At 42.5% G+C, this 26,768-nt stretch overlaps 1 protein-coding gene across 2 annotated transcripts in view; it reads left to right on the top strand.

Annotated features, from left to right (window-relative positions):
• CRYBG3 (crystallin beta-gamma domain containing 3) overlaps positions 1 to 26,768 on the top strand; it is a 1,300,096-nt gene that overhangs the window by 493,092 nt on the left and 780,236 nt on the right. For both annotated transcript variants that reach the window (XM_069204785.1, XM_069204786.1), the window contains one exon: positions 949 to 1,085. In XM_069204785.1, coding sequence (XP_069060886.1) covers positions 949 to 1,085 — 137 coding nt within the window. The remainder of the gene's footprint in view (positions 1 to 948; positions 1,086 to 26,768) is intronic.

The raw sequence follows: 26,768 nt of genomic DNA, 5'->3' as shown, positions 1-26,768 counted from the left end.
GGTAGGGTTGTTTCAAATTATGGGAGAAGGTTTGAGCTACTTGAAGAAATGCCTAGATGTGCTATGATGCTAACATTGACTTTATGAATTCTGTAGCAGTGCATGGATTAGAGATAAAGTAGTGGATGACAAATGGTGTATATTTTGGTGATATATTGTTCTTCATGTGTGTTAGCATGGGATTATGGGGTGGAGCCTGTGCGGGAATGTGGATGGTTACACTAATGTCAGAATGGTAAAGCATGTTTGTGAAATGTGTACATTGTCACTTGATGTAACTTATCATTGACTTAAGTATCATATGTTTGTTGTGACTTGTTAATAAAATAATATAAACGTGTGTTTAAAATAAAAACACCACCACCACTTGGTGGATGTATGAAGAAGATAAGCTTGGTTGCAGCAGAAGTTGGGTTAGATTTCATTTAAGTTTCAAAGATGAGGCAGCCATTTCTGTATCTTATGTTGAAAAAGAAAGTTATGCACTTACCCATGTACTCCAGAGATGATAGCCTCGGGTATAACTGTGTACCATCTGTGGTATGGGCTTACTCCTCAGTTTCCTGAGATGGAATGGTCCAAGCATTCCACGCAAAATTGTAGCTACATTGAAAACCATGTAAAGCGAAATCTTAAGTTGTGTATAAAAGCGTTTGCGGAAGTAGGTGTCACTGTCATCAGTAATGTGCAGATAGTCGTCCAGTACCTACATGGGTGCCATGTTTGTGATATATATGTATTGGAACTTATTCCGTTACTTCAGAGTTCTCTAATTGAGCTTGGGGTCTTTAAACCATTTGTGGCATTGTTTGGTTTGATTGAAATTGTCTTCTGCTTTTGGTAGTTATGCCTAAAATATAAGACAAAATGTATTGTAGTGCATAGCATAACTCGATTTATTCTCATGAATGTTTTATTTTTCACTTCTTAACCTGTTTTTTTTTTTAGGATGGGGCCTTTCCAGAGATGGAGATGTGGCCCAAGTGTAATGCTACAGCTGTGCCACCATGCCTTCACAGTGAAATTGCCAATCTACACGAACACAATGCGGATATTCCAACTTCTATAATCGTAAAGTCAGGAGCGTAAGTGGCGATGCTTTAAATGATTAATATAACTTCATGTTATAACAGTTTACCTCTGTACTCCCTTGTTCTCCCATGTCTTCCATAGAAAGTTCAAGTGTTAAGAAAGAATATGCCATGTTTGTTTTGTTACGATTCACCTCATGGTATTTGAAATAAAAGTGATGGGCAATCTTTTTTCTTATTGAGCATAGCATAATTTCTTTTTATGGGAAATAGCCATCCGCCCGAGGAGTAATGCATCACATGGAAGTACAGGCTCACACTATGTTATATCTACTTTCAGCGTTCACAATTTCCTTCATTTTCCCCACATTCATTGTGAAAACTGTTATATCTGGCATGTAATTTGAAGCCTGAAATACAAAGTGGCGTTGTGGTTGCTAATTCTTGTATTCACAAAACCACAGTTTTGGCTACTGCAAATGGGCTTTTTACAATCTACCAAAGTCCTTTACAGTCAGTATCTGATTTACGAATTCCCCTTTGGGAATTTGGCTGAGCTGCCTCATGATTAGCAAACAGTGGTCGATAGTTACTCTTCCTACTTTCCCACCATGTCTTCCCAACGGGAAACATTTTTTTTAAAGCAGTACCTCTCCCTTTGATAGATCCTTTGATAACTAGCACATATGTCTCTCCTGCGAGACACTCTTGTTTGCAAAAAGGGCTTAGAGCCCGTGCGTTGCTTACCATTTATTGGCATCAGTGCCATTTTTCTTTGCAGCCTTCTAATTGGCCAGGGCACTGCAAAGTTCACATCCATTCTTTACAGTGGGGCAGGGACCACGCACAGATTGATTCAACTTAATCTGTGCCTATCCACTGTTCCCGATATAGGTGAGGTACTGCTCAATCCCCAGCCCCCACTCCCCTTGCCTGCTACTCACTCCATAGTTTTTTTTTCTTTTTTCCTTTCTTGTTGCTTGCCCATCCTTTGCCCCCTGCCCTGCCATCCTCGTGTCTTGTTCATTGTGGGAAGTGCAAACTCCCTTTCCCCAGCCTTCTGGTTATTTAATTGTACGTCACATCGCTCCTTCTAAGCAGGCTCATCATGTTTGGAGTTCTTAGGGCTGTTCTTGCTTAGTCTCATTGCTAGTGATGTTGCCTATCCTTTAGAAGAGCCCCTTGTGTAACAAAGGTCATCAGAATGTGGCAGTTTGTTTTATGTTAATCGTAGTCTCAATGGCTAAATGTAGAAAGCTGCATTGACACACATTTTAAATGTGCACTTGCTTTTATTTCAGAATTTGACCTAGGTGGCGTTTGAATTAAATCACGTTAGAGGGATAAAACATATATTATAATGTAATTTAGACTCTAGACTAACAGTGCATATAGAAACAGTATTGAATTTCTAATGATTAGTAAATGATTAATGGGTTAACACATATGTGCAACGTGAGAGAAATGCAATTCTCTGTACATAATGAAATGCAGTAACAAAGCTTTTGGTTTCAAATGATAGGTACTACTCATATTAATGGAATATTATTAATGCCGAATTTATATGGTTGCATTGAACGTATGTTTATTTTCTCTTGTGTTAGCATAAGTGAGGCCTGTTGAAGCTTTTAATTTGTGACTGTTCTAAGAAATACAGATTCATTTCCTAATGTGAACTTTCTTTTAGATTATGTTCTCTTGAGAAGCTTAGCTAGTTGGTAATAGATTCTATTGTTTAAGGACAGAGATATTGTAGTGTCCTTGAGGGAAGAACAGGGTGAAGCATGGACTGGTATTGTATATAATTGTTTCAAACATGCATAGAGTCACACAGATGGAAGATGTTCCCGTGACAGACCTGGGAAAGAATTAGACTCTTTCATTGTGAGTCATACGATTAATTCCCATTAGATAATGGCCGTTTTAATGTGACATAAACTGATACCTTGGACGAATCAGAATGGTTTCTGAATTCTAAAATACTGATGGACATTTGAACTTTGAGCAGTCCGAGCTGACCCTTGCGGACTCCACATTCTGTCCTGATGCTTGCTGATCCTGGTGCTTTGCTAATGAAGATTGCCTGAATGCTGTATCCTTGGAGAGGTACCTTGCTCTCTGCCATTGCCCTCTAAAAAGTCCTTTAGATTTAGAAATCCATTTATTTTCCCTTTCAAAAGACTCTTCAGAAAGTTTCTGAGTTGCAGACGCTTTACTTTTTTACTTATCTTCTGCCTAACTTCGTTATTGATCTGCAGTTTGAGATGATCTTTTTCCAAATTATTTTTGTTCTTGTGTGCTTTTTGTATTTTGCCTACATGTGTTCCTCCCCACACATGTATTTCCTTGATTTGGTTAGTCGTAGGGTTGACCTGTGCCCAGCCAAAGACTGACTATGCTCATTTTTTAATGAATGAATGATTGTTAACTCTGAGCAACGTATGATCTCAGTGCCTCAGATATTCTTATTAATGTGATGCCTTATTCTTCTTGAATGCTTAGTTGTATTAATGTTAGTTCTCCTGAATCTGTTTCGACAACTTTGGCAACCCTTGGTGATTATGTATCTATATAATTTGGTTTTGTGCATCGTCTATATGACTTTGAGCCTGTGTTTGTAATCAATCTTTAACTTCATTCTGATTGGAGTTTTTCTTCCATGTCCACACTGGTCATGGTGTTTTTAATTGTTTGGAGTGGTATTGAATTTCAGTTGATGGTTGTAGGAAACTGGCTCTTTATATAGTGGACCAAAATGAGGTACACTGTGCAAAGAGTCAATACAATCCCCAGAGGTATCACAGAGGCACAAACGACATTCCAACTACTCCCTTTTTGGTTAGTTTGGTCGAGAAGTTCATCATATCAGAGCGTAGTGCTAAGCATGTAAGGCACACACTCATACAGTAAATGAGAAACACACTTAATAAAGAAATTTGAACCAGTTTTTAAAAATAACAATATATATTTATGAAAACTTTGATACCAAAATCACCGGAGTGCTTTTCGAATTATAAATTTTTAGTGTTTTCAAAAGCAGACAGTACACTTTTCAGATGTATTAATATCCTATGGACGAAGAACAAGCACTGCATACAGGTATAGTACAGCAACTTATGGACCAATCTCCTGGACTTAGGGCCAGGGTCCAAGGCCACACTAACATGTCACCACGGACGGCACAGGGGTGGGCCAGATGCAGTGGTGCAGTTCAGTGTCGGGTGCCCCATGTAAGTCTAAGAGGATCGGGCCGGTTACAAAGTTGCTGCAGGGGGGGGCTGGAAGTCCAGTCCGGGTGAACCACCAAGGAGGGTCAGTTCTTGGGATGCTCGGGGGACATAAGGACACCAGTGGTCCTGTTCCCCTCAGTCCGGGATGTCTGGGTGCAGAGGCGGTTTGGAACATCTGGTTTACCATCACAAGAGGCGGTCGCAGTACAGTGGGTACACAGAAACAGGCTGCAGACATGGACTGGGAGGCCAGTCCGGCTGAACCCACAGGTGGGCTTGGGTCTCGTGAGCCTGGAGGACCTAAGGACACCAGTGGCCCTTTTCTCCTCGGTCCGGGGCGTCTGGATGCAGAGGTGGTGTGGACAATCAGGTTTATTGTCACCAGAGGCGATTGCAGTGAAGGAAGGGTCTGCAGAATCAGGCTGCAGACGCTGTCAGGAAGTCCAAAGAAGGCAAGCTCAGGTGGGCTTTGTCTCTGGAGGGGCTGGGGACCGCACTGACACTGTTGGCCCATGTTAGCGCGGGCTAGGCTCTTGGATGCAGCGGTGATGTCAGGCGGTAAGGTTTTTTAGCAGTCCCGGTCCTCACGGTCTTTTCTTGGGTGCCTGCGGTTGCAGGGGAGCAGCCTTTCCACTCCAGGGGAGTCCTCTACAATTTGCAGAGCACTGGCAGTTCTCTCAATTTCTTGGAGGCTGCAACGGCAGGACAGGTCAGTTGCTACTCGAGTGTTGGGTGCAGCCGGCTGGCCAGGAGGGTTGGTGCCAAGTCTGTGGTGTTCCTCAATTCTCGGGTTCAGCAGATTTCTTGTCCACTTCTCTTTTTCGTTCCAGCGAAGATCTGAGGGTCTGGTATCAGGGGGTCCCATGAACACTCAATTTTGTGGGCGTTAAAGGGAGTGAAGGGTAGTAGCCAATAGACTACTTACCCTGGGGGTCACTTCACCCCCTGGATGACCACTTCCTGTGAGGAGTGGGCATCACCCTAACCGGTGTTACTAAATTTCACCACATGCAAGATGGCGGAATTTCTAAAGTGGTGTCCACTTTAAGTGGGCCACCCTAGAAGTATTCTCAGTCTGACTTGTAAGTGAGACATCATATTGTGCCATGCTGGTATAGGTCGGTTAGTGTGGAACCGCGCTTGTATTGGTGGACAGTGCCACGTTGTTAATGGTTGAGTACCATGAGAGCAAAGGATTGTGGATTAAAATTACTTCCTGATTCAATAGCAAATTGTGGAATTAACTGAAATTTACCCAAAATGAAATATTTTTAAAGCATTAAAGAGTGTGTTAAGGGGAGATGTGTTTATTCCAGTTAGAGATGGTAATGAAACGCCACCAGAAGGTACTCCAAGTTATATATTTTCCCCGATGCAGATCATTTAATTTGGGAATTTTAGACAATTTGAGGTGAATAATGTACGAAATGAGGGCCGCCTCCAAGACCTTTACAATTTAAAGTCCTCAGTATATGGGAATTTGTTGCCCATGAGAAAATGTCAGCTAAATATGAGAATAGGATGTAGAAAACAATTAAGACACTTTAAGAAGCTACATGGGGTGCAGAGGAAAATATGTGGAGAGCAGATATATTATATGAAGGGAGAATGTTTCCACCTAATTCAGAGGAAGGTGATGGGAATACAAAACCTAAGACTTAAAAGGGAAAGGAGGACAGGCAGCAGAATCCGAAAGTAAAAAGACAGTAGCGTATGACAGTGGTTCAGATGATGAGTTTATAAACCAGTTATTGATGAATCGTCCACCACTGTATCATTCAGTTGAGACAGGAAAGAGAACTGAAGCAGTACAGAATGTAGTCCTCAATGTGCCAACTGCTCCAGTTGCACAGATCCTAAATCAGATTGTTCTAGGATACCTGTAAGCACAGAGGCATAAGTGCCCATTGTTTATTCACCTGTTCAAACTGTTAAAACAGTTCAGCCTATTCCAAGTCTAGTTGTAATCAAATTATCCCAGATCCTAATGTGAATCAGACAGTGATGACATCTAATATGACTACACTTGTACAGAATTTTAATCAGAATCAACCTATGCCTATGTTTACGCCATTGCAGATGATGTCAAATCTTACTCCGAGTCAAACCGGACAGACTTACAGTACTATTTTAACAGGACAGAGTGCAGGAATGCAAGTTCATCAGAATCCGGCACATCATATGGGTCCTGATGCACTAACAGTTCCTGTGACTGTGTGTCCAGTTGTTCCTTTGTATGCTACAGGCAATTCCGGAAGTAATGCCCATTCCATAAATGTTCTGACTGTTCCTGAAACACCAGTTCCATCTGCTGGGATATCACCAAGTGGTATGCAGAGCTGAGTCTATTCAAACAACTCTGAGATGGAGAGAACAGCTTCTCTTGTTCCACCTTTGACCCCTACACAACTTCAGGCAGGACCAATTCTTGATGCAAGGTTTCCTCAAGGATACCCACTGTATCCCCTGCTCAGTCCAGATCAGATTCTGAATGTACATTGCAGTACCCCGCAAGACATACCACAGAGGACTGATATTAGATTACAAGGCTTCACAGCACAACAATTGACAGATTGGTTAAATAGTTTGAGTGCAACAGGATTTACAAATTTGCAATGCTAGAACATAAGAGACACCATAGAGAGAGGCAGATCAGTGAATGTGCCCAGGTTGAAATTAGAATTGAATGAGTTGATTCTGGGAACGTTTGACATTGCACAGTTGGAAACCTACGCAGAAAACAAATTGCGGTTCATGTGTAAGGATGTTACTCAACATGTAGGACAGGCTTATGAGAGATTAGCTGAATTAGTCAATAAATATGACGTGGATTTAGAAAAATCTAAACCTTTGAAGAGAAGTTACAGATTAGAGTTCAGTTGAAAGTTATCATGAAACCACCTGGAATGAAATTGCACATTAAGGAATTGATCACATATATACAGACAAGGGAAGCGTTAGATGAGTGGGGTGGCAGATGGGCTAAGAAAAGAGGTCAAAAGAAAGCAAAGTCAAATGTGCCTCAACCAGAAGTAAATCAAACCGAGGACAATGTGAAAATAATGCTCATGAGAGAAATACCAGGTGTAAGTTATGTTGACTTTCCTTGGAGTAGGAGTGAAATACTGTCATTCACCAATGATTACCCGAGATTGAAACAAAAAGCCTGTGGAGTAGTACAAGCAGACAGAGATATTTGTGAAACTTTCAAAATGCCTGTGGAAAGATTTAAATGCATTGTTTGACACTGTGGTTCCAACTGATTTGTGTAACACGTGTAGAGTGCATATTGATTGGCCTGAACGTGAACCTCGGAGAGCTCCAGTAACAGGGGCACCATCTGAAGAGGTCTTGAAAAAGTATTACAAGTTGACTGAGTTTCTGAAAGATAAAGTGTCCCCGAAAGATATTGATTGGCAGAAAATTGACAGAACAGCCCAGTAAACAAAATAATTGATTCATGTTTATTGTGAGATTGTTGCAAACTTTCCAGCATCACAGTGGTCCTGCGACTATAGATGCAGGGCACAAGTTGGGCTACACCTGTGTACACTATATTCACCCACTATTTTCACAGGGTGGACGCCGTCCTCCCTACAAGAAGTGGGCCCCAATGAAATATGCTGGAATTGTTCCAGTGTAATTTTCAGACACTAGGACACATTCAGCAGTACCTACACTTTGTCTGCTTTCATTTTCCAGCAGCAAAGTGCAGGTGGCTTTCATATTTCAGACCCCAGCTGGGCCTATAGCAAAAGCTGAATTAAAGTGGCAATTAGGCCTCCTTTTGTTCATTATCCTGACTGGGAGTTATCTTGAGCCTCACACCTAGATGCCAATACAAGGGAGGGGAAACAAAGGCACATAGCTTGTTGTTATCACTTCACAAATACTTAATAAAGACGTGCTTAAGAGATTTTCATGCACTACAAGAATGTCAGATTTGTTGGTCTGTTCCAGTATTTGCTTTAATAATAACTTAAATACCACTGTTCTGTTTTATTTCTTTTATAGCACTACCCATCCTAATACAGGGTATTAGAGCATTTTGCATCACTCGTACACATAATGACCCTCATTTCAACATTGGCGGTAAAAACCGCCTACCGCCGTGGTGACGGCCGCCAAATGACCATTGCCGTTGCTACCAGCCGTCCGCCATATTATGACCACAGACGGATTTCCACCACAAGAAGGGCAGAAATCCGACAGTGGCCATACCGGCAGAGGGCGCTAAGGTGGTGCTGCTACCACCAGCAGCGCCACGCCAGTACACCACCGCCAGCCATATTATGACAAATAATACGGCCTGGTGGTGTTCTGCTGGCAGGCGCTGCTGGTGGTAGCAACTCCAGTCCCGTCTCCTGCCAGAGGACCCCCTGGATCCAGGTAAGTCAGGACCCCGACAGGGGTGGGGGTGTTGGGTGTGGGGGTGTGTGAATGTATATGTGTGCGTGAATGCGGGTGTGTGTTGAGTGTTGAATGCGTGTGTGCATGTACCAACGTGTGAGTGCATGTATGTTGTGAAATATGAATGCATGTATGTTTGGAAGTGTTTGCGGATGTGTCTGTGATTAGATGTATGCGTGTATGTATGTGTGTGTGTATGAAGGGGGGGCGTGGATGCTGGGGGGTTATGGAGAGGTAGGGGGTTGGGAGGTAACTGGAGATGTGTGGGGGGGAGACCCCTATCAGTGACAGGAAAGGAATTCCCTGTCACTGATATTACCTACCGCCATGGAAAACCATGCTGGCAGGGGGCGTCATAATCCTGCATGCGGAACAATGGCGGCCGCCGGACTGGAGATGAATATCTCCAGCCTGGCGGCTGTTACCGCTGTGGTGGTCGGAGTGGTACATTGACCATGTCATACTGTGGTGGTAAGTACCGCCAGCCTTTTGGCGGTACTTACCGTCACATTATCGCCGACCGCTGGGGTCGTAATGACCCCCAATATGTTGAAAATTAATCCTATATGTGTGTTAATCAGTTTACAAAATGTCACATAATACAGTGAGGGTTATATAGTGTAGGAGTCACATTCCTTTCATAGCTTCTTAGCTCGCTGTGATATATTAGAAGGAATACAATTTATGAACTGCGAGTAACAAAATGATCTGTGTGTTAAAAGCATTAACTCACCTAGCTAAATAAAAATCTTTCATTTGCATGTTAGATGTGCTTTGCAAGAGACTCATTAACCCTCAAACCTACTTTGATTCAAAACTGGGACTAGAGAAAACTTGCTTTCTCCAGCAAATGGATTTCCCTCCAAAGTTCTTGTACCATTATTATTCCCTGAAATTTACTGGGCACACAATTAACTCTGCAGCAGGATCCATAACCCCAGAAGATATTTTAAAATGCAGACTTTGCAACCAATGAAGCAGAACAGATTTATTGTCACATTTCTCCTTGTTGTCAATTTCTGTGTGGCAGTGTTTTTAAAAAATAAATGTATAAGCTGAGGCCCAGATTTTGCATCAGGGATGTGTCAATTCTTTGGTACAAGCCTGACACAAATTCTCATTTGTTAAAAAATTGTAATGTGCTCAAATGTAATGATGGTAGACCTGCTAAACCTGTCTGAGGTCTTAAGATTTGATGTCAGTTCTTGTGAGGTCATGGGTTGTGATGATGGTGAACACTAGTGCGATGCAAGGAGTACCGCAGCAGGCGACAAATGTTGTCCAGCCTAGAGGTAGAGGGCGTGGTGTTAAGATGGATCGGAATGGAGGTGTCCTTGATGTCCAGTCTTTGAAGAAGACTAATCTGTTCCATGAGTGCGAAACGTTGAGTCATTGTTGACAGAAATGTCCATATAATAATGTGAATGTTCAAGTAGAATGCTGAAGTTGCTCAGACTCAAGGTAATAATCAGGTTCAAATTCAAAGTGTTTGTAGACCCAGAATTCAGAATACTCATGTGCTCCCAGGACAACAGATGCAGGTACTACAAACCCCTATGGCACAGCAGCAGGTGATTGTTCCTCAGAAAAAAATGAAACAGATGGTGAATGCAAACATGAATCATGGAGCATCACAATTTCCATAAATTGATTTGAGTGATGAGGAATTCATGGAAACGTTTCACAGTGATAGTTCTGATGATGAGGACTGCATGCAAGGTTCATCCTTAGAAGGTAGATCAGCATGGTCCCTATGTAAATGCAAACATTATGGGCCATAATGTGTCATTCTTAGTCAATACTGGAGCTACTTTTGCCACTGTCAGAGCAGCTGAAGTACCACATATGCCCCTTCCAGGAAAAATAATCCAGGTGGTAGGAGTAGCCAATAAACACTTGACAAATCCTGTAACAGAGTATGTCGCTGTTAAAATAGTTTCATTTGAAGATGAGCACCAGTTTGTGGTCTTTAATTCAAGTCCTGTACATTTGCTAGGAAGTGACCTATTGCGCAAACTGAACTGTTCCATCAGCAGTTCACCTAAAGGAATAGTGATTCAGACAAATGAGGAAGATGTGCCCTGTAAAATTGTAGAGCAGTACCCGAGTGTCACATTGTACCCAATGATGACGTAATGATTTACCAGAAGATTTGAAGGAAACTGTGACATCAGAAGTTTGGGATTTTTCAGGAAAAGAAATAGGACTCATTAAAGGTGTTGAGCCCATTAAAATAACAATAAAGCCAAATGCCATGTATGCAAAATTTTCTCCGTATAATATGTCCCCAGAAACAGTTGCTGAAATGACCACATTGATTGATGGTTTGATTGAGCAGGGTGTTTTAAAAGACATCATGGGAAGTCCCTGTAACTCTCCTATTTTAGGATTGCAGAAGCCTAATGGAAAATACTGCATAGCTCAAGATTTGAGAAAGGTAAACAAAATTGTCATTCCATGTTGTCCCATGGTACCAAATCCTGCAGTGATTTTATTACAAATTCCCTGTGAAGCTGAGTGGTTTACAGTCATTGATCTTTGCCAACCATTCTTTACTATTCTATTGCATGATGATAGTAAGTACTTATTTGCATTCAAATTCGGCAGTGGTGTTTTGCCATGGTGCCGAAATCCTCAGGGGTATATGGAGTCACCATCCATTTTCAATCAGATCCTATCATTCAGTTTTACTGCAATACATTGACAACAGGCTGCATCAAACACCAGAGACGGATGGAGGAGAGAAACCAAGGCCCTTTTGAATCATTTAGGAGAGAATGGCCATAAGGTTCCCCCTTCTAAATTGCAGTATTGCAAGAAAGAAGTCCTGTAATTAGGTCATCACATTTAGAAAAGTGTGAGGAAATATCACACAAAGGAATCTCAACAATCATGAAAATGAATCATCCATTAACACAGGAAGAAGTCAGAATGTTTTGGATGTAAATTGCATACGTGCCTTCAGAGTTGAGAGAACGCTTATGCTGAGCCCCAGCTCTGGGAATGCCTGATTGTAACAAATGTTTTTCTTTGTTTTGTTGCAAGAGAGATGGATGTGCACTTTCAGTTTTGAGACAGTTGCATGGAAATGCAAACAAGCCTGTGGCATATTTTTCAATCACACTTGATCCTGTAGCTGCAGGACTGACTGGTTGTTTAGAGGCTGTGGCTGCCCTCAGAATCAGCATAGAGCAGTGCAAAACCATTGTGATGGGACATCCACTGAACGTTTTTATCCCCCACTCAGTGGAGATTTTTCTAACCCGAACAAAGCCTTAATCTCTCACAAAAAAAGCTGAATCGGTTGCACTTACCAGAGCATGCTGTGTTTCTGAACAGATTAAATGGACGATTTTCACTGATAGCCAATATGGGCTTGGCGAGACTCACGATTTCAGACAGTTATGCTCCTAGAGGAGCTTTATGTCCTCTTCTGGTTCCCCAATCGGAAACTGTGACCAAATCTACCTCTTGTTGAATGTATTAAAGTTACCAGCTAAAATTGCTGTTATGAAATGGCTAGCCCATAGGAAATCAACTGATTATTTTACCCTGGGTAATATCTATGCAGACGCAATAGTTAGGTACTGTGCTCTTAGTTTTACTTCCTTTAGTGGAGAATGGAATAGTGAAACACAGAATGAGAGAATCCAAAATTTCTTGATGACTGCTGTTGACACATGGGAGGAAGTGAAAAGCTTGCAGGAAGAAGGGACAGAGGAAGAACAGTAAAGTTGGATTAGAGCAGGATGTGTCAAAAGGAATTAAGCTGACGTTTGGGTTTCAGGTGATGGAAGAGTAGTGTTGCCAAATAGCTTACTGTCCCCAGTGGCAAGCCATTACCATGGGGAGGCACACATAGGTAGAGACTCAATGTTCAGAACATTCAGACAAACATGGTTTAATCCCAGGTTCAGAGTGATAGCTGTAGCTGCATGTCACTGATGTGTCACCTGTCAACAAATGAATGTAGGGAAACATACAGCTATTAAACTGAGTTATATAGGTAGGTCAAGAGGACCATTCAACAGAATGCAGTTGGATTTTATTGACCGGCCAGTGTGCAGTGGACTGAGATACATTCTAGTAATTGTCTGTATTTTTTCCCATTGGGTCGAGGCTTACCCCACTAGGAGAAATGATAGTTTTACAGTAGCAAAGCTGTTACTTAGAGAGCTGATACCAAGGTTTGGATTTCCGACTTCTCTAGAATCAGACCAAGAATCCCATTTCAACTGTGAGGTCCTTAAAACGTTGTGTGCGGCATTACAAGCTGAGCAAAGATTGCATTGCAGTTTTCGTCCAGAAGCTTCAGGTCCTGTAGAACAGATAAATGGACCACTGAAGTCCAGACTGGCGAAAGTATGTGCATCCACAACACTGAAGTGGCCAGATGCATTGCCCCTTGCTTTGATTAGTATGTACAGAACACCCAACAGGAAAAGAGGATTATCACGTCAAGAAATCATCGTGGGGCTCGCTAAGAGATTGCCAGCAGTGCCTGCAAATGCACTTGTGAACATTACAGATGACTTGGTGCTGGATTATTGCAAAGGGCTAACTGATGTGGTTCGTTCTTTGTGTCATCGGGTTGGAGAGGGTACTGTACAGCTGCAGTAGGAACTGTATCATTACCTGGTGATAGGGTCATGCTTAAAAAAGCATGTGAGGAAGACATGCTTAGAGCCATGTTGGAAAGGGCCTTAGTAAGTGGTTCTTGTGACTGACAGCTGTGAAGTGCGCTGGTCTCCTGAATTGGGTAAACACAAGCCACCCTTGATGAAACAGCACCTGTTCCTGGTCTGTTACAGTGAGTGTGACGGATCAGGTTAGCCAAGCTTTTAAGGCTAAACATATGGCTGCAGCGCAGACTGTATCTGATGTGGTTCTGAGCGAGTCAACAACAACAACAGTGAATGGTACAGAAGGGTTGAGGCAAAATCGGTTGACTCATGCAAGCTCATATGTTGACAAAGGATAAGTCGTGCTAGTTAAGAGTTTTACCCAGAGACAATGGTCCTAGAGAGAAAACTGTATCTCCTGTACAAGTCCTAACAACTATTGCTGAAGAAACTGGAGTCGAGTGAAAGTGATGCTGAGAGTCAAGTAAACAGAAGGTTAAAAAACGAATGCCATGCAGAAAGTACTCAGCACCTGAATGGACATATTGTTCTGCTAATGACTGGGTTCACAAGTTTATTACCTTTTGTGCTAACAATTTAAGTCCAGCTCAATATTCTTGAGCTAGAAATTGCTTTGCAACTGAACTTTAAAATCTCATTTCCATTCGATGAAGAGATGCATTACATTTTGGAAGTGATCATCAGTGATTGCGAACTGTGCCCTTATTAGAGACATTTGAACTTTTTAGTAGAAAGGTTTGCAAATAGAGAAACTCTTGATGAACTTTCTAGAAAGTCAAGGAACTTTGTGAATAATTGCCTTTTTGAAAGTCACTATTTTTTTTAATTGCTTTGCTCACAAATAAAAATGGACTGAAAAAGCGACAGTGATAAAGAAAAGCGGCTTAGATTTTTGATTATTTTAAACTTTGAATTCTAACTTCTATGTCTTGAATTGGGGAACTCATTAAGTCAAATCCCATTTGAAGTAGTAAGTGTAAGTACATATGTATAGGTTTAGCATGTGTGATAGTTATCATAGTTATATAGTTATATTATTGCTTATAGGTTTGAGATTGCCCATAGCAAAGGAATCAGATTGCACCCAAACATGCGTAGAATTTATGAAATCCTCTTGCAGATAAAGATTCATTCCACACAGGTGATAAGTATCTCCTCACTTATAGTTCTAAAGGTGATTCATCAGCAAATGTGTATTATTATTTGTTTTATGAATATGTTCAGACAATGAAAGTTAGAGACCATTATGTGTGTACACAGCTGCCTTCATCAGTTAGTGAAAGAATTGCACATCTCAGTTTACGCCTAACCTATGGAATTTCCTGTAGTCTGCTATTAACACTGTTTAATCAGTTATTATCAATATTTCTATTTAAATTGATTGTTTTCAATTGTCCCTATCATGAAACATTTGAGTAGTATTGCAAAGGTGAAGAAAATTGATTGCGTGGGAGGTTTCTTTGAACCTAAATTGACATTTGGACCAGTATATGCACACAAGAATAATTTAACTTACATTCTTAGTTCTGTAGAAAAATAATTAATTGGACAAGTAAAGAAAAGAATGAGAGCAAAGAAAGCCAAAATAGAGAAAGGAGTAGTTTTGCAGAATTAATAGAAAGATGCAACACATTCAGTGGCTGGAAATGAAGTAATCCTGGCTATTGATTGGCAACATGTAGGGAAGCTATATAGGCTGGAATCAAAGACTGTAGGTACTAGTAAGTGTAGACATATATTCTTGTTTAAAAGTGTTTGGATGTTTATGCTGAATGGTCAAGACCCCGCCATACCAGGTGTTTATTTCATATGTGGAAGAAATGCCTATTGAAAGCTGCTGAAAGGCTGGTATGGTACATGTTACCAGGGAGTAGTTTTTCTGAAAATTTATCAAGCGGAACATTTCATTGATCCAGTTTCAAGTGAGAAATCAAACTCTGCAGTCAGAAGAGGAGCAAGTGCTTCAGAAATTACAGGATATATTTTTGGTGCCATAATTCGATCAGTGGGTGTTATCTTGAATGACATCAAGATAAGAATGTTGTCAACAATAGTAGATAAGTTATCTACAGCCATCGCAGGTGCCATATTGTTAATAGACACAGAAATGGTAGCTATGAGATCAATGGTTTTGCAGAATCATCTTGCTTAAGACATATTACTCACAAAGGATTGCAGAGTTTGCAAAATGCTACATGTGCAACAATGTTGTACTTGCATTCCTGAAGATAGTAAGGAGATAAGAAAGTACATTTTGAACATGACTGACTTGAAAAGATACAAGAAAGAACTGAGAGTATTGTGGGAACCATACTGAGACCCCTATTGATAGTGATTATATCAGTCCTAGTTGCACCTGGATTTTACAGATTATACAAGACCCTGAGGAGAAATAGAGCTAAGAATAGACAGAGAGGGGAAGAGATAGAAATGGAGACTAGGAGAAGTCTGTATGACAATAACGTCAAGCAGTTAGAGGATTTCAGAAGTTTTTTCCTGAAATGAATCCCTGAGTTTTTGAGCTGCCTCATGAAAATGAGAGTATGAGTAATTTGTGATGGCATAGTTGCCATCAAAGGGTGGACCGATGTAGTGTAACCTTTAGTAGAGACCCTCGTTTGACAAAGGTCATCAGAATGTGACAGTTTATATTTTATGTTAATCGTAGTCTCAATGGCTAAACGTATAAATCTGCATTGACAAGCATTTCAAATGTGCACTTGCTTGTATTTCAGAGTTCAACTTTTGGCATTTGAATTAAATCATATGTTAGAAGGATAAATATTATGGTATAATGTCATTTAGACTCTAGACTAGCAGTGCATATAGAACTGATATTGAATTTCTAATGATTACTAAATGATTAATGAGTTTTAAAATGTGTGCCAAGTGAGAGAAATGCAGTTCTATTATTAATGAAATGCAGTAACAAAGATCTTTGTTTGAAATTAAATGTGTTAGACCTGGCATCCTTGGCATGGTCTCCCCTGTCTATTTTGCCTCTGCTTCCCATGTTTCGACTTTGTGGTGGACTCTGTTTTTGCAGTTTTTGGTACTCTGACCACTTCACCACTGTTGACCAGTGCTAAAGTGCAACTGCTCCCTGTGTAAAATGTGTGTGTAAACGGCTTTTCCATGATTGGCACATTTGATTTACTAGTAAGCCCCTAGTACTGTGCAATAGAGGTGCCCAGGGCCTGTAAATCAAATGCTACTAGTGGGCTTGCAGTACTGGTTGTGCCACCCACATGGGTAGCCCTGTAAACATGGCTCAGACCTGCCACTGTAGTGTCTGTGTGCAGTTTTAAACTGCAAACTCAAACTGGCAATTGCGCCCACTTTCCAGTCCTAAACCTTTCCTTTTTATACATGTAAGGCACCCCTAAGGTAGGCCCTACGTAGCTCCATGGGCAGGGTGCAGTGTATTTCAAAGGTGGGACATGTACTGATGTGTTTTACATGTCCTAACAGTGAAATTCTGGCAAATTCGGTTATCACTGTTGCAAGGCCTATCTCTCTCTTAGGTTAACATGGGGGTTGCCTTTAAGTAACTTTTAAGTTCAGTTTCCCTTTGGGAGCAGATAGAAATATGGAGTTTCGTGTATCTGAACTCACAATTTAAAAATACATCTTTTGGTAAGGTTGGTTTTTAAATTGTCAGTTTGAAAATGCAACTTTTTGAAAGTGAGCTTTTTCTTGTCTAAACTATTCTGTGACTCTGCCTGCTTGTGAATTCCCCGTCTGGGTCAGACTGACAGTTGGTCTGTTTGTGAATCCCCTCGAGACAGTTACAAAGAGGAGCTAGGGTGTAGCCTGCATATCCTGATGAGCCATCTGAGCTACAGTAGAGGGAGGGGTGGTCACTTGCACCTGAATGGGCTGTGCCTGCCCTGACACAATGCAGTCTCCAGCCCCCTGGTGTGTGTCTGAGGCCAGGCCCGGGCAAGGCAGGATCTTGTGAACAACAGAGACTTTCGTTGGAAGTTTGCCTACTTCAAAGGCAGAAAGGGGTATAAGTAGTGGATCCAAGACCCCAGATTTGTAGATTACTTATGGAATCAAGAGGAACCAGTGCCAAAAAGTAGAGCTGAAGAAGGAGCACTACCCCTTTACCTGTTACTGTGCCTTGCTGGGTTGGCCTGCAGTTGACTGCTTCTGCCTGAAAGAGGACAAACACTGGACGTGTTGGTATATTCCTGCATGTGAAGAATCTCCAAGGGCTTGGATTAAGTTTGCCAAGTCTCAGGGCCATCAAAGACTTCCCCTGCCAATACCTTGATTCTCTGCTGAGACTCCTGCCCTGCCAAGTGGTGCCCATTCCAGTCCCTGGGTTCTTGAGAGGTGAAGTTGGCTGAACAAGGACTGAAATCCAGACACAGAACACCGTGCGGGGAAATTTTGGACGCACGACCTGCAACGTGGCTGAAAAACGACGCACCACCTGCTTCAAGTCTAAAATCGACGCTCCACCTGCATCACGGCTGGGAGATCAATGCAAAACCTGCTTGTGCCTGCTGATAACGACGCAAACCCCACACAGTGTGGTTTCCCGACACCTTGTGACTGGATTTTCCACGAATCATCACTGGTCGTCAAAAATCAATGCAAGCCTGCAATCTGAGGTGTCCATCTGGAAATCGACTCATCACTCTCTTCCAGGAGAGAAAAATGATGCATTGAGTACCGACCGAAGAAGAAACGATGCACAACCTCACTTGCGAGTGAGAAATCTACGCATCGCTAACTTTTCCGACGCACGTTTGCCCGTGCGGCTTTATTTTTGATGCAAGCAAGGTACTTTGTGTAACAACGTTTCCATTGTTTTCTATGGAGCAAGATTCTTATTCTTTTGAAAATTCATATCTTGACTTGTGTATGTTGGATTTTTGTAATTTTGGTCTTGTTTGATTCAGATAAATATTCCATATTTTTCTAAACTGGTGTGGTGTCCATTTTGTAGTGTTGTCACTGTATTACTGTGTGTGTTGGTACAAATACTTCACACATTGCCTTTGCGATAAGCCTGATAGCTTGTGCCAAGCTACTGAGGGAGCTTGGACAGAGTGCAAACCGACTGCCAACCAGTGACCCAGTTTCTAACAAAGTGCATTACTCATATTACTGAAATATTATTAATGCTGAATTTATACATTTCATATAAGGTGTGTTTTAATAAAACATATTCTTTAAATGCATTTTATATTTTCTCTTGCGTCAGCATGAGTGAGGGCTGTTGAAGCTTATAATTTGTGACTGTGAACGTTCTTCCAGATTATGTTTTCATGAAAGGTTTTGCTAGTTGGGAATAGATTCTGGTGTTTAAGGATAGAGCGAATGTAGCGTATGTCTTTGATGGAAGAACAGTGTGAAACATGGTATCGTACACAATTGTTTCAAACGTGCGTGAAGTCACACAGATGGAAGATTTTCCCATTACAGACCTGGGAATGAATTGGACTGGTTCAATTTGGAGTCTGACGATTAATTCCCACTGGCTGATGACCATTTAACATGACATAAACTGATACCTTTGATGTATCAGAATAGTTTGTGAATTCTGAAATACTGCTGGACAGTTGAACTTTGAGCAGACGCTTGCAGACTCAAGATGCTGTCCTGATGCTTGCTGATTTTGATGCTTTGCTGATGAAGTTTCCCTGAATGCTCTATTCTTGGAAGGGTATCTTTCTCTCTGCCTTGCCCTTCGAAATGCTCTTTAGATTTAAAAATCAATTTATTTTCCCTTTTAGAAGACTCTGAGATGCTGACGCTTTCCCTTTTCTACTTATCTTTTACCTAACTTAGTTATTTATCTGCAGTTTGAGAATATATTTTTTCATTTTCTTTTTGTCCTTTTGTGCTTTTTGTATTTTGCCCAAATATGTTCCTCCTCACAGATGTATTTCCCTGATTTGGTTAGTCATAGGGTTGACCTGTTCCCAGCCAAAGATTGACTAATATTTGAGTTGACCAGTGATTGTTAACTCCGAGCATCATATTATCTCAGGGTCTCCGATATTCTTATTACTGGTATGCATTATTCTTCCTGAATACTTAGGTTTACTAATGTTAGTTTGCCTGAATCTATTTTGATGCCTTGGACAACCCTTGGTGATTATGTATCTTAATTTTTTTTGCGCATTGCTTACATGACTTTGAGCCTGTATTTGTAATACATCTTTAAGTTTATTGTGATTGCAGTTTTCCTTCCTTGTCCACATTGGTCATGGTGTTTAAATTGTTTGGAGTGGTATTAACATTTTGTTGATGGGTCTAACACTCTAATTACTGGGTCCAAAGTTTCATCCAACTCGAAGAGCATTGATTCCTGCAAAGAATTAAAATGCTACAGCAGTAGTAACCATCTATCTTATCTCATCTTGTTTAATCATATTTGTTTGTGCTGAAGCTTTACTCATGGCTGACCAAAGACCTCAGTTTAGTTCCATTTTTGTTTACTTTTCCTTCAGGTGTCAGATACGTCTGGCCTCTGCCTACTAGCACCACCTTGCTGCTACTGGGTAGTAGGCTTTGTACCAACAGAAGAGCCTTTGGCTTCCTTGTCCCTTTAGACCCTGCTTCATTTTAGCCACAAGTACCACTGGTCCTCAGCTGTGCACTGAAGCCCCTTGCTTAGCTTTCTTAATACTTGGAAAGAGTCCACCAGCCCAGCATCAGTGCAGCACCACCTCAGCACCAGCACAGCATAACTCAGCACAACCACAGCATCAGTCAGCACCAGTTTAACACCTCCTCCACCACAGCACCAGCACCACCCCAGCATCCACCTACTACCACAGTACTCCCTCTGCATCAGAGCACCATCACCTCAGCTCAGTACTGCATCCGCTCAGCACTTCAGCTTTAGTGCAGCACCCCTTCAACACTACCGCCTCAGCATCACTCAGCACCACCTCATCAACCCTCAGTACCACCATAGCACCACCTTGGCACCAGTCGGCACCACCTCACATCAGTCAGCACCAGCGCACCACCTCAGCACTAGCTCAGCATCAATGCAGCACCACTACATCTCCACGTCCGTACTAGTGCAGCACCACCACCTCTGCATCAGTGCTGCACCACTTCAGCACCAATTCAGCAACAGTACAGCAGCACTTCAGCACAATCTCATCAACAGCGCAGCACCACTTCAGGACCTCAGCACCAACGCAGCATCAGTGCAACTCCACCTCACTACAAATGCAGCACCTCAACAGCAATGCCGCACCACCTCAGCACCAGCACAGCCCCACCTCAGTATCAGTGCAGCACCAGCGAAACCCCACCACAGTGCCAGCGCAGCACCAACTCAGTTATAGCGCAACACTACCTCAATCACAGCACCAGCTCAGCACCTCGTCAGCTGTGGAGTTTACCAACACTGTTTCTGAGTCTCAGAGATGGGCGTTGCTCTTTCGTGATATGCCGCAGACTTGATCATTTAAGGCTATCCATCCAGTTGGTTATTGTACCTTGTGCGGGGTAGAAGCAGTGTTGATAGAGCTAGTGAGAATCTAATTAGAATCATCTTCAATTAAGCACATATTAATCAAATTTACATCGATTAAATTATCTTAGAGAAAACATGAAGAATATTTTGTAGCTGAAGCAACGTGACATTTGTTATTTGTGTGTTTCTACGTTATTACAATGGCCTGTGCCGTAGAAAAACACAACAGCTCCACCATTGACAACACATAGGATGTGATTTCTCGATATTGTTAATTAGATTCCATGTCTCTCGGTTTTGTTATCTTATTTAAAGCATATACATGTGCAGCCTCAATGTCATGTGTCGTTTAAACAGTCCTGATTTTGTCAGAAACTCAAACTAAGCCACAAACGCCTAATATGCTTAGTGTTGTTGACATAATTCACAGCTGGTAGAAGATCACCCTCATGACATGGGAGCATTTCCAAAGCAATATCCCTCTTATAAGTTAGGTATTTATTTCTAGTCCATTCATGAAAGTCTTCAGCATCTTATGCTCACCACACATTGTTCATTTCAAAATTCCTTCCTGTAGGATGTCATTTAAGGTCTTATGCACAGTTGATAATATCGTCCATGGGCAAATCAAGTGAGAGATGCTCAGCAAAGCTTTTTATTTTTTTATTTTTTTATTTTTTTTAGCTTAGATGCCTTTCATTTTTAGTCCAGGAATTACAAAACACATTACAAAACATAAATTGTCACTTGCTAAAAAAAAACCAAAACATGCAGGACATCACCCAGCTAATAAGGGGAAGACCTAAGTATGCTCCTCCTTGTTCTTTTCATGGCTAAAGTATGAATTGTTGCTCTGCAAAAACAGTACTTTAGATTTGTTTCCTAAGTGTGCAGTGAATAAACAGGCCCTTGACTGAAGAATATGGAAGACATTATATACTATTATGTTTTGCTTTATCTAGCAAGCTCTTGATTAAGTTCCAAATACTTTTTGGGAAATTCTCTCTCAACAATCACTTAGCAAATAATCAATCTGAACATTGTTGTGCCTTGTTTGTGAAGGTTACTTAAGACCTGGGATGGGCCAGAGAATCATTTTGTGTTGTGTTTCTGTTATAAGTTTAATTTGCTGCATGCCAGGTTCCTCCTTATATATTTTAATAATAGCCTGCAATATCAGGTAAAATTGAATCGCATCTCCCTCTCTTTTTCATATGTCCCAAGGAGTACATATGTGGTGCACTCTCTATCCTTATCTGCCGCCCCTGGATACTTCTGCCATGCAGACTACAAAATTATATGAATATAATTGTGCACCCAAAAATAATAAATGAAAAACGTCCAATTCATTTGTCCAATTTTCTGTGTTTCTTCTTTATTTTATATTCCAAATTACTTTTGTATTTTCATCATTTATATTTGAATTGTTACACCCTCAGGCTGTGCTTTTCTTTCACAACAGTGAATCGTTTCAGAACATCTGTATTAATAAGCAGAAGATTGCTTTATACCCACTGGTAGGCCTGAGGGAAAGCCCCTAGACTGAATTGCCAGATGGGATACAGTAGGATTGGGAAGCCTTTTAAGATCTAGCGATCTGGGTTACTTGTACTGTTGCATTACTCTATCAACTCAATATTGCAAAGGACTTGTGATGACTTAAGGCCTGAGTACATTTTTGGAACTCACTCCTGCTCTCAGTAATAGGCAGAGAGGCTCTGCCAAAAATGTTTTTTTTTACCCTGTGCCCAGAGGCATTACAAAATAGTATATACTCTACACAGAGATTAGTTTTTCAGAATGTGGATGGACTCCTTGTTTTACTCATGAGGGTGGAGAAAAAAGTGTTGAGTCTGGCTGGCGGTGTGGAAAATGGACAGGGTGCATGGTGATGCTGACTTGTTCGACCTGGAGCTCTACTACATTGCCTCACAGCTGCAGCGAGCAGCTAAGTGGTGTGATGACAAACCAGATTAGAAACACTGATTGTTCAATCTAAAATTTTAATAATTCAAGATATTGTGTTCTTTTTTTTTTTTTCTTAAATCTTTTTTATTGATTTTATCCATTTAACAAAGCACCAGCTTATACCGTACAGATTTGGTAGACATTGATATTTGGCAGACATAGGTAGCAATCTTACAATTTATACATTCAAACTCCATGAGGTGGAAACAGTGAAATGCAGACTGTGCGGTGATAGCTTTGAGATCAATACACAGAGTTGTTTTAAGGTGGCAAGGAACGAAGAGTGCACTGAAAAAAACAATATCATTCATGAGGTGATTATGTAAGGTCCGTGAGTTACTTTCAACAGATCTAGGGTCAGCCCAGTTCTGGCACAAACAAGTTTCTTCATATGGGAAATTATTGATGTATTTGCAGGTGCAACAACAGTGAAAAAAAGTAGTACATAATATAAAAGGAACCTGTAACAAAACTTAGAGCCCGTGCACAACTCCCCCGCCCCCAGTGGACCCACAGCATGGTGACATTTCCAGAACATCACTCGTATTTGCAGCAACACAGAAACATTTGTTTAGTAATATTCAAGCGGAGGCAGCAGGGGCCCAGGAGGGAAAGCATGTGAATAAATGACCAGGTGATAGCTACAGTATATAGCTTTACAAAGTGGGTACCAGCTTGGAGTCGGGTGGCATTGTACCATCAGCAACTGCATCCTGTTCCTCCCCCTGCAACTGAGCCAACATCTCATCCCAGCTAGTGGAGAGGGGATATGTACGCATGCCCATAGCATCCTCTCGCGGCAATGCCCACACCACAAAGGAGCGCCTCCAAGCCAGTACCGATGGCGATTTGGTGGCCTTCCACCTTTTAGTAATGAGACAATTGACTGCCAGAAGATCCAAGGCCAGGAATCTTGTGGGTGCTTTGTGCTTCTTGGCCCACGAGAAAAGGCCCAGGAGACAGAAGCTGCAGTTTAATTGCAGTGGGCGTGACGTATATTTGGATAGGGATGAAGTAACTCCGTGCCAATAAATGCTTAAGGAGGGACAAGACCAGAACATATGAAGGAAGTCCGCCCCTATTAAACTGCAACGAGGGCAAGCGGAATCCACACGGTTAAAATATCTGTTTATGCGGGCTGGCTTGAGGTAAGCTCTGTGTAATATGTAAAATTGAATAAGGCGGAATCTGGCAATATGGGGGACATTAGTATGACTGGATAGTGCCTCCACCCAAGCGGCATCAGTGAAAGGTCTCGTTAGATCGCCCTCCCAAGTGGCTTGTAAAGTGGTGTGTGCATTTGCTGTAAGTGCTCTAAGCGCATCAGTGAACCTTCAAATCAGGTGTCTACCTTGCCCCATAACTTGCAAGTATTGCACCAGTAAGTGTGTGGGAGGCTCGGAGGCCATATCTCCCCATCCGCGCAATAGTGCACGCAGTATCGAGTTGTACAAAAGAAACTGCCCTGATGGCAGCCCCGTCTCCTTTGAAAGCTCAGTGACTGAATCCGAACACCCCTGCTGTAGAGATCACCCAGAGTGTGCAGATCAGCTGCATGCCAAGGACCCAGTTCAGCAGCAGTTGTGAGATGTGCGCTGTACACCAAGTAAGGCCAGGGCAGGAGCGTAGAGAACAGTGTTGCGTGTGAGACGCAGGCACCGACGGTAACAGCAGTGAGCCACCTTAAGCAGCAGCTCCGCAGGGGGTTGCAGCTTAGTAAGGGGGTGAAAGAGATGCAGTATCTTAGTTAGCGTCCAGAATGGTGAATTGGTTACAGTATCAGTTAGTTGGAGACCCGCCAGTCAACGCGCCACCCATTAAAGCTGGGAGGCCAGGTAATAATGCTCCATGTTTAGAACCGAGAGGCCACCCTGGAGCAGGGGTAGATAGAGCGTTTTCAACGCCACCCTAAAGTGACCCTAATTCCAAATGACTGCCCGTATTCTAGGCTCCAATTCACGGAAGCCAACTGGAACATAATGAGCCAAATTAGAGAAGTAGTATAGGAGGCGAGGAAGGACCACAATTTTCAAGAGGGCGATCCTACCGGCCACCGAGAGTGGCAAGGTCTGCCAGAAGGGTATCTGTGACCGGATGGAGGACACTGCTCTGCGGAGATTACCATCGCAGAGGCCCCTCTCCATATGAAATACCTGTATGCCCAGGTAACGGAACGTCCTGGATTGCCAAGGGACGTCTGTTCCAGAAATTTGCAGTCTCTGGTCCGGCTGTCCCTGATCACAAGGGAAAAGACATGATTTCGCCCAATTAACTCGCAGGCCGGAGAGTGCGGCAAAACGATGCAGGGTGGCTGCAATATCAGAAGGGACATTGCCAATATTTTGGAGATACAAAAGGAGACCGTCAGCATATAGAGAGATAATTTGCAGGCCGTCACCCAGTGGGATACCCCAAGTTCGCCAGGTCCTGTGGAACTCCACAGCCAGGGGCTCCATCTCCAAATAAAACAGCAGTTGAGAGAGGGAGCAGCTCTGTCTAGTGCTGCTTCCCATCCTTAATTGGGTCAGATATAAGTGTACCAACCTTAACCCTAGAACGAGGCCGAGTATACAACAGCTGGATCATGCGTAGGAAGTGTGGGCTGACCCCAAATCAGCGCAGCGATTCGAACAAGTAAGACCAATCCCAAGAATCAAAGGCCTTCTCCAGGTCGAGCACCAGACATCCTGTGCGAGGGCAGTTCCGCATTGAATACTGCTTGACTGAATAGGCGCCAAATATTGTGCGAGGTGTCCGTGCTGGAACAAACCATTTTTGTCTAAGTGTACCAATTGTGGGACCAAAGGCACCAAACGGACCGCCAGGATCTTGGCTAGAATTTTGTAATAAGTATTGAGCATTGCTAACGGCCTGAGGGAGCCCAGTTCAGATGGGTCCTTGCCCAGCTTAGGGAGCGACACCAGCAGCGCCTCACTCTTCGAAGCCGGCAAGACTGCCTCCTGCATTGCCTGCTCATACAGAGAGAGAATATGTGGTACAAGCATTACAGAGAAGGACTTGTACAACTCGGACGGAAGACCATCCGGGCCTGGTGTGTTACCTGCTGATAGGGCTCGTATACCCCCGCACCCCTGGGCACCTCCCGTTCTGTACATTGGTCATCCGACAGGCGGGGTAAGGTAACTGCAGAAAAAAAGTCGGTCCCCAACTCCATTGAGAAGGTCCAGTGACACCACGGAACGGTAAAGCGACTGGTAGTGCCCAGTAAATTCAGAGTGGATCTCCTAAGGAGTGTGGAGCATGTTTCCAGCTGCAGAACGAATTGCCATAATAGGGCTTCGATCTTGGTCCTGGCAAATAAGCCAGGCCAACAACTTGCCCGAGCGATCTGCCATAACGTGTGTGAGCCGGGTGAGCTGCATAATTTAAACAGTGTTACCCCATCAGGGACCTCTCCACTCTGGTCAAGTCGCTTTCAGAGCATATCCGCAAAATTCTATTGTGTGCTGATACAATGACCTCTGATAAATACTTTAAATGCCTCCCATTCAACTAGTTCAGAGGATGCTGTGCCCATATTATGATCAAAGTATTCAGGGATTGCCTTGGCCAACAAGACCCTAAAAGGGGCATCCTCCAGAACTTCCGGATGGAGTCGCCATGTAGGGATGGCGGACCGGAGAGTATCCCACCCCAGTTGCAGAAGCTGTGGATTGTGATCCGAGTGAGTGCGGCCCAGGTAGTCAGACCATTGTATTGCAGAATATAAGTTAATAGTGCACATCATCCTGTCAAGGTGGACATATAAGTGGTGTGGAGCAGAGTAGAATGAGTATACCCTAGTGGTGGGATGGTGTGGATGCCACACATCCACCATCTGCCAGTGCTGAAGCCAGTTGCGCAGCACCAGTGCAGCTGCAACTGTAGGAGCAGTGGGCAGTGGTGGGAAGGAGCGGTCTAATGAGGGGTCCAGGACACTATTAAATTTGCCCCCCAATAACCAGGGGAGTTCACTCCATGCGAGACAGAAGATTGGCGAGTATGTAAGAAAGAAGCTTGATCTGTATTTGGT

Source organism: Pleurodeles waltl, chromosome 8 (genome assembly GCF_031143425.1).
Source record: "Pleurodeles waltl isolate 20211129_DDA chromosome 8, aPleWal1.hap1.20221129, whole genome shotgun sequence".
Taxonomy (NCBI): Eukaryota; Metazoa; Chordata; class Amphibia; order Caudata; family Salamandridae; genus Pleurodeles; species Pleurodeles waltl.
The sequence above is the reverse complement of the archived record's forward strand: the minus strand, read 5'-3'. Positions and strand labels throughout refer to the sequence as shown.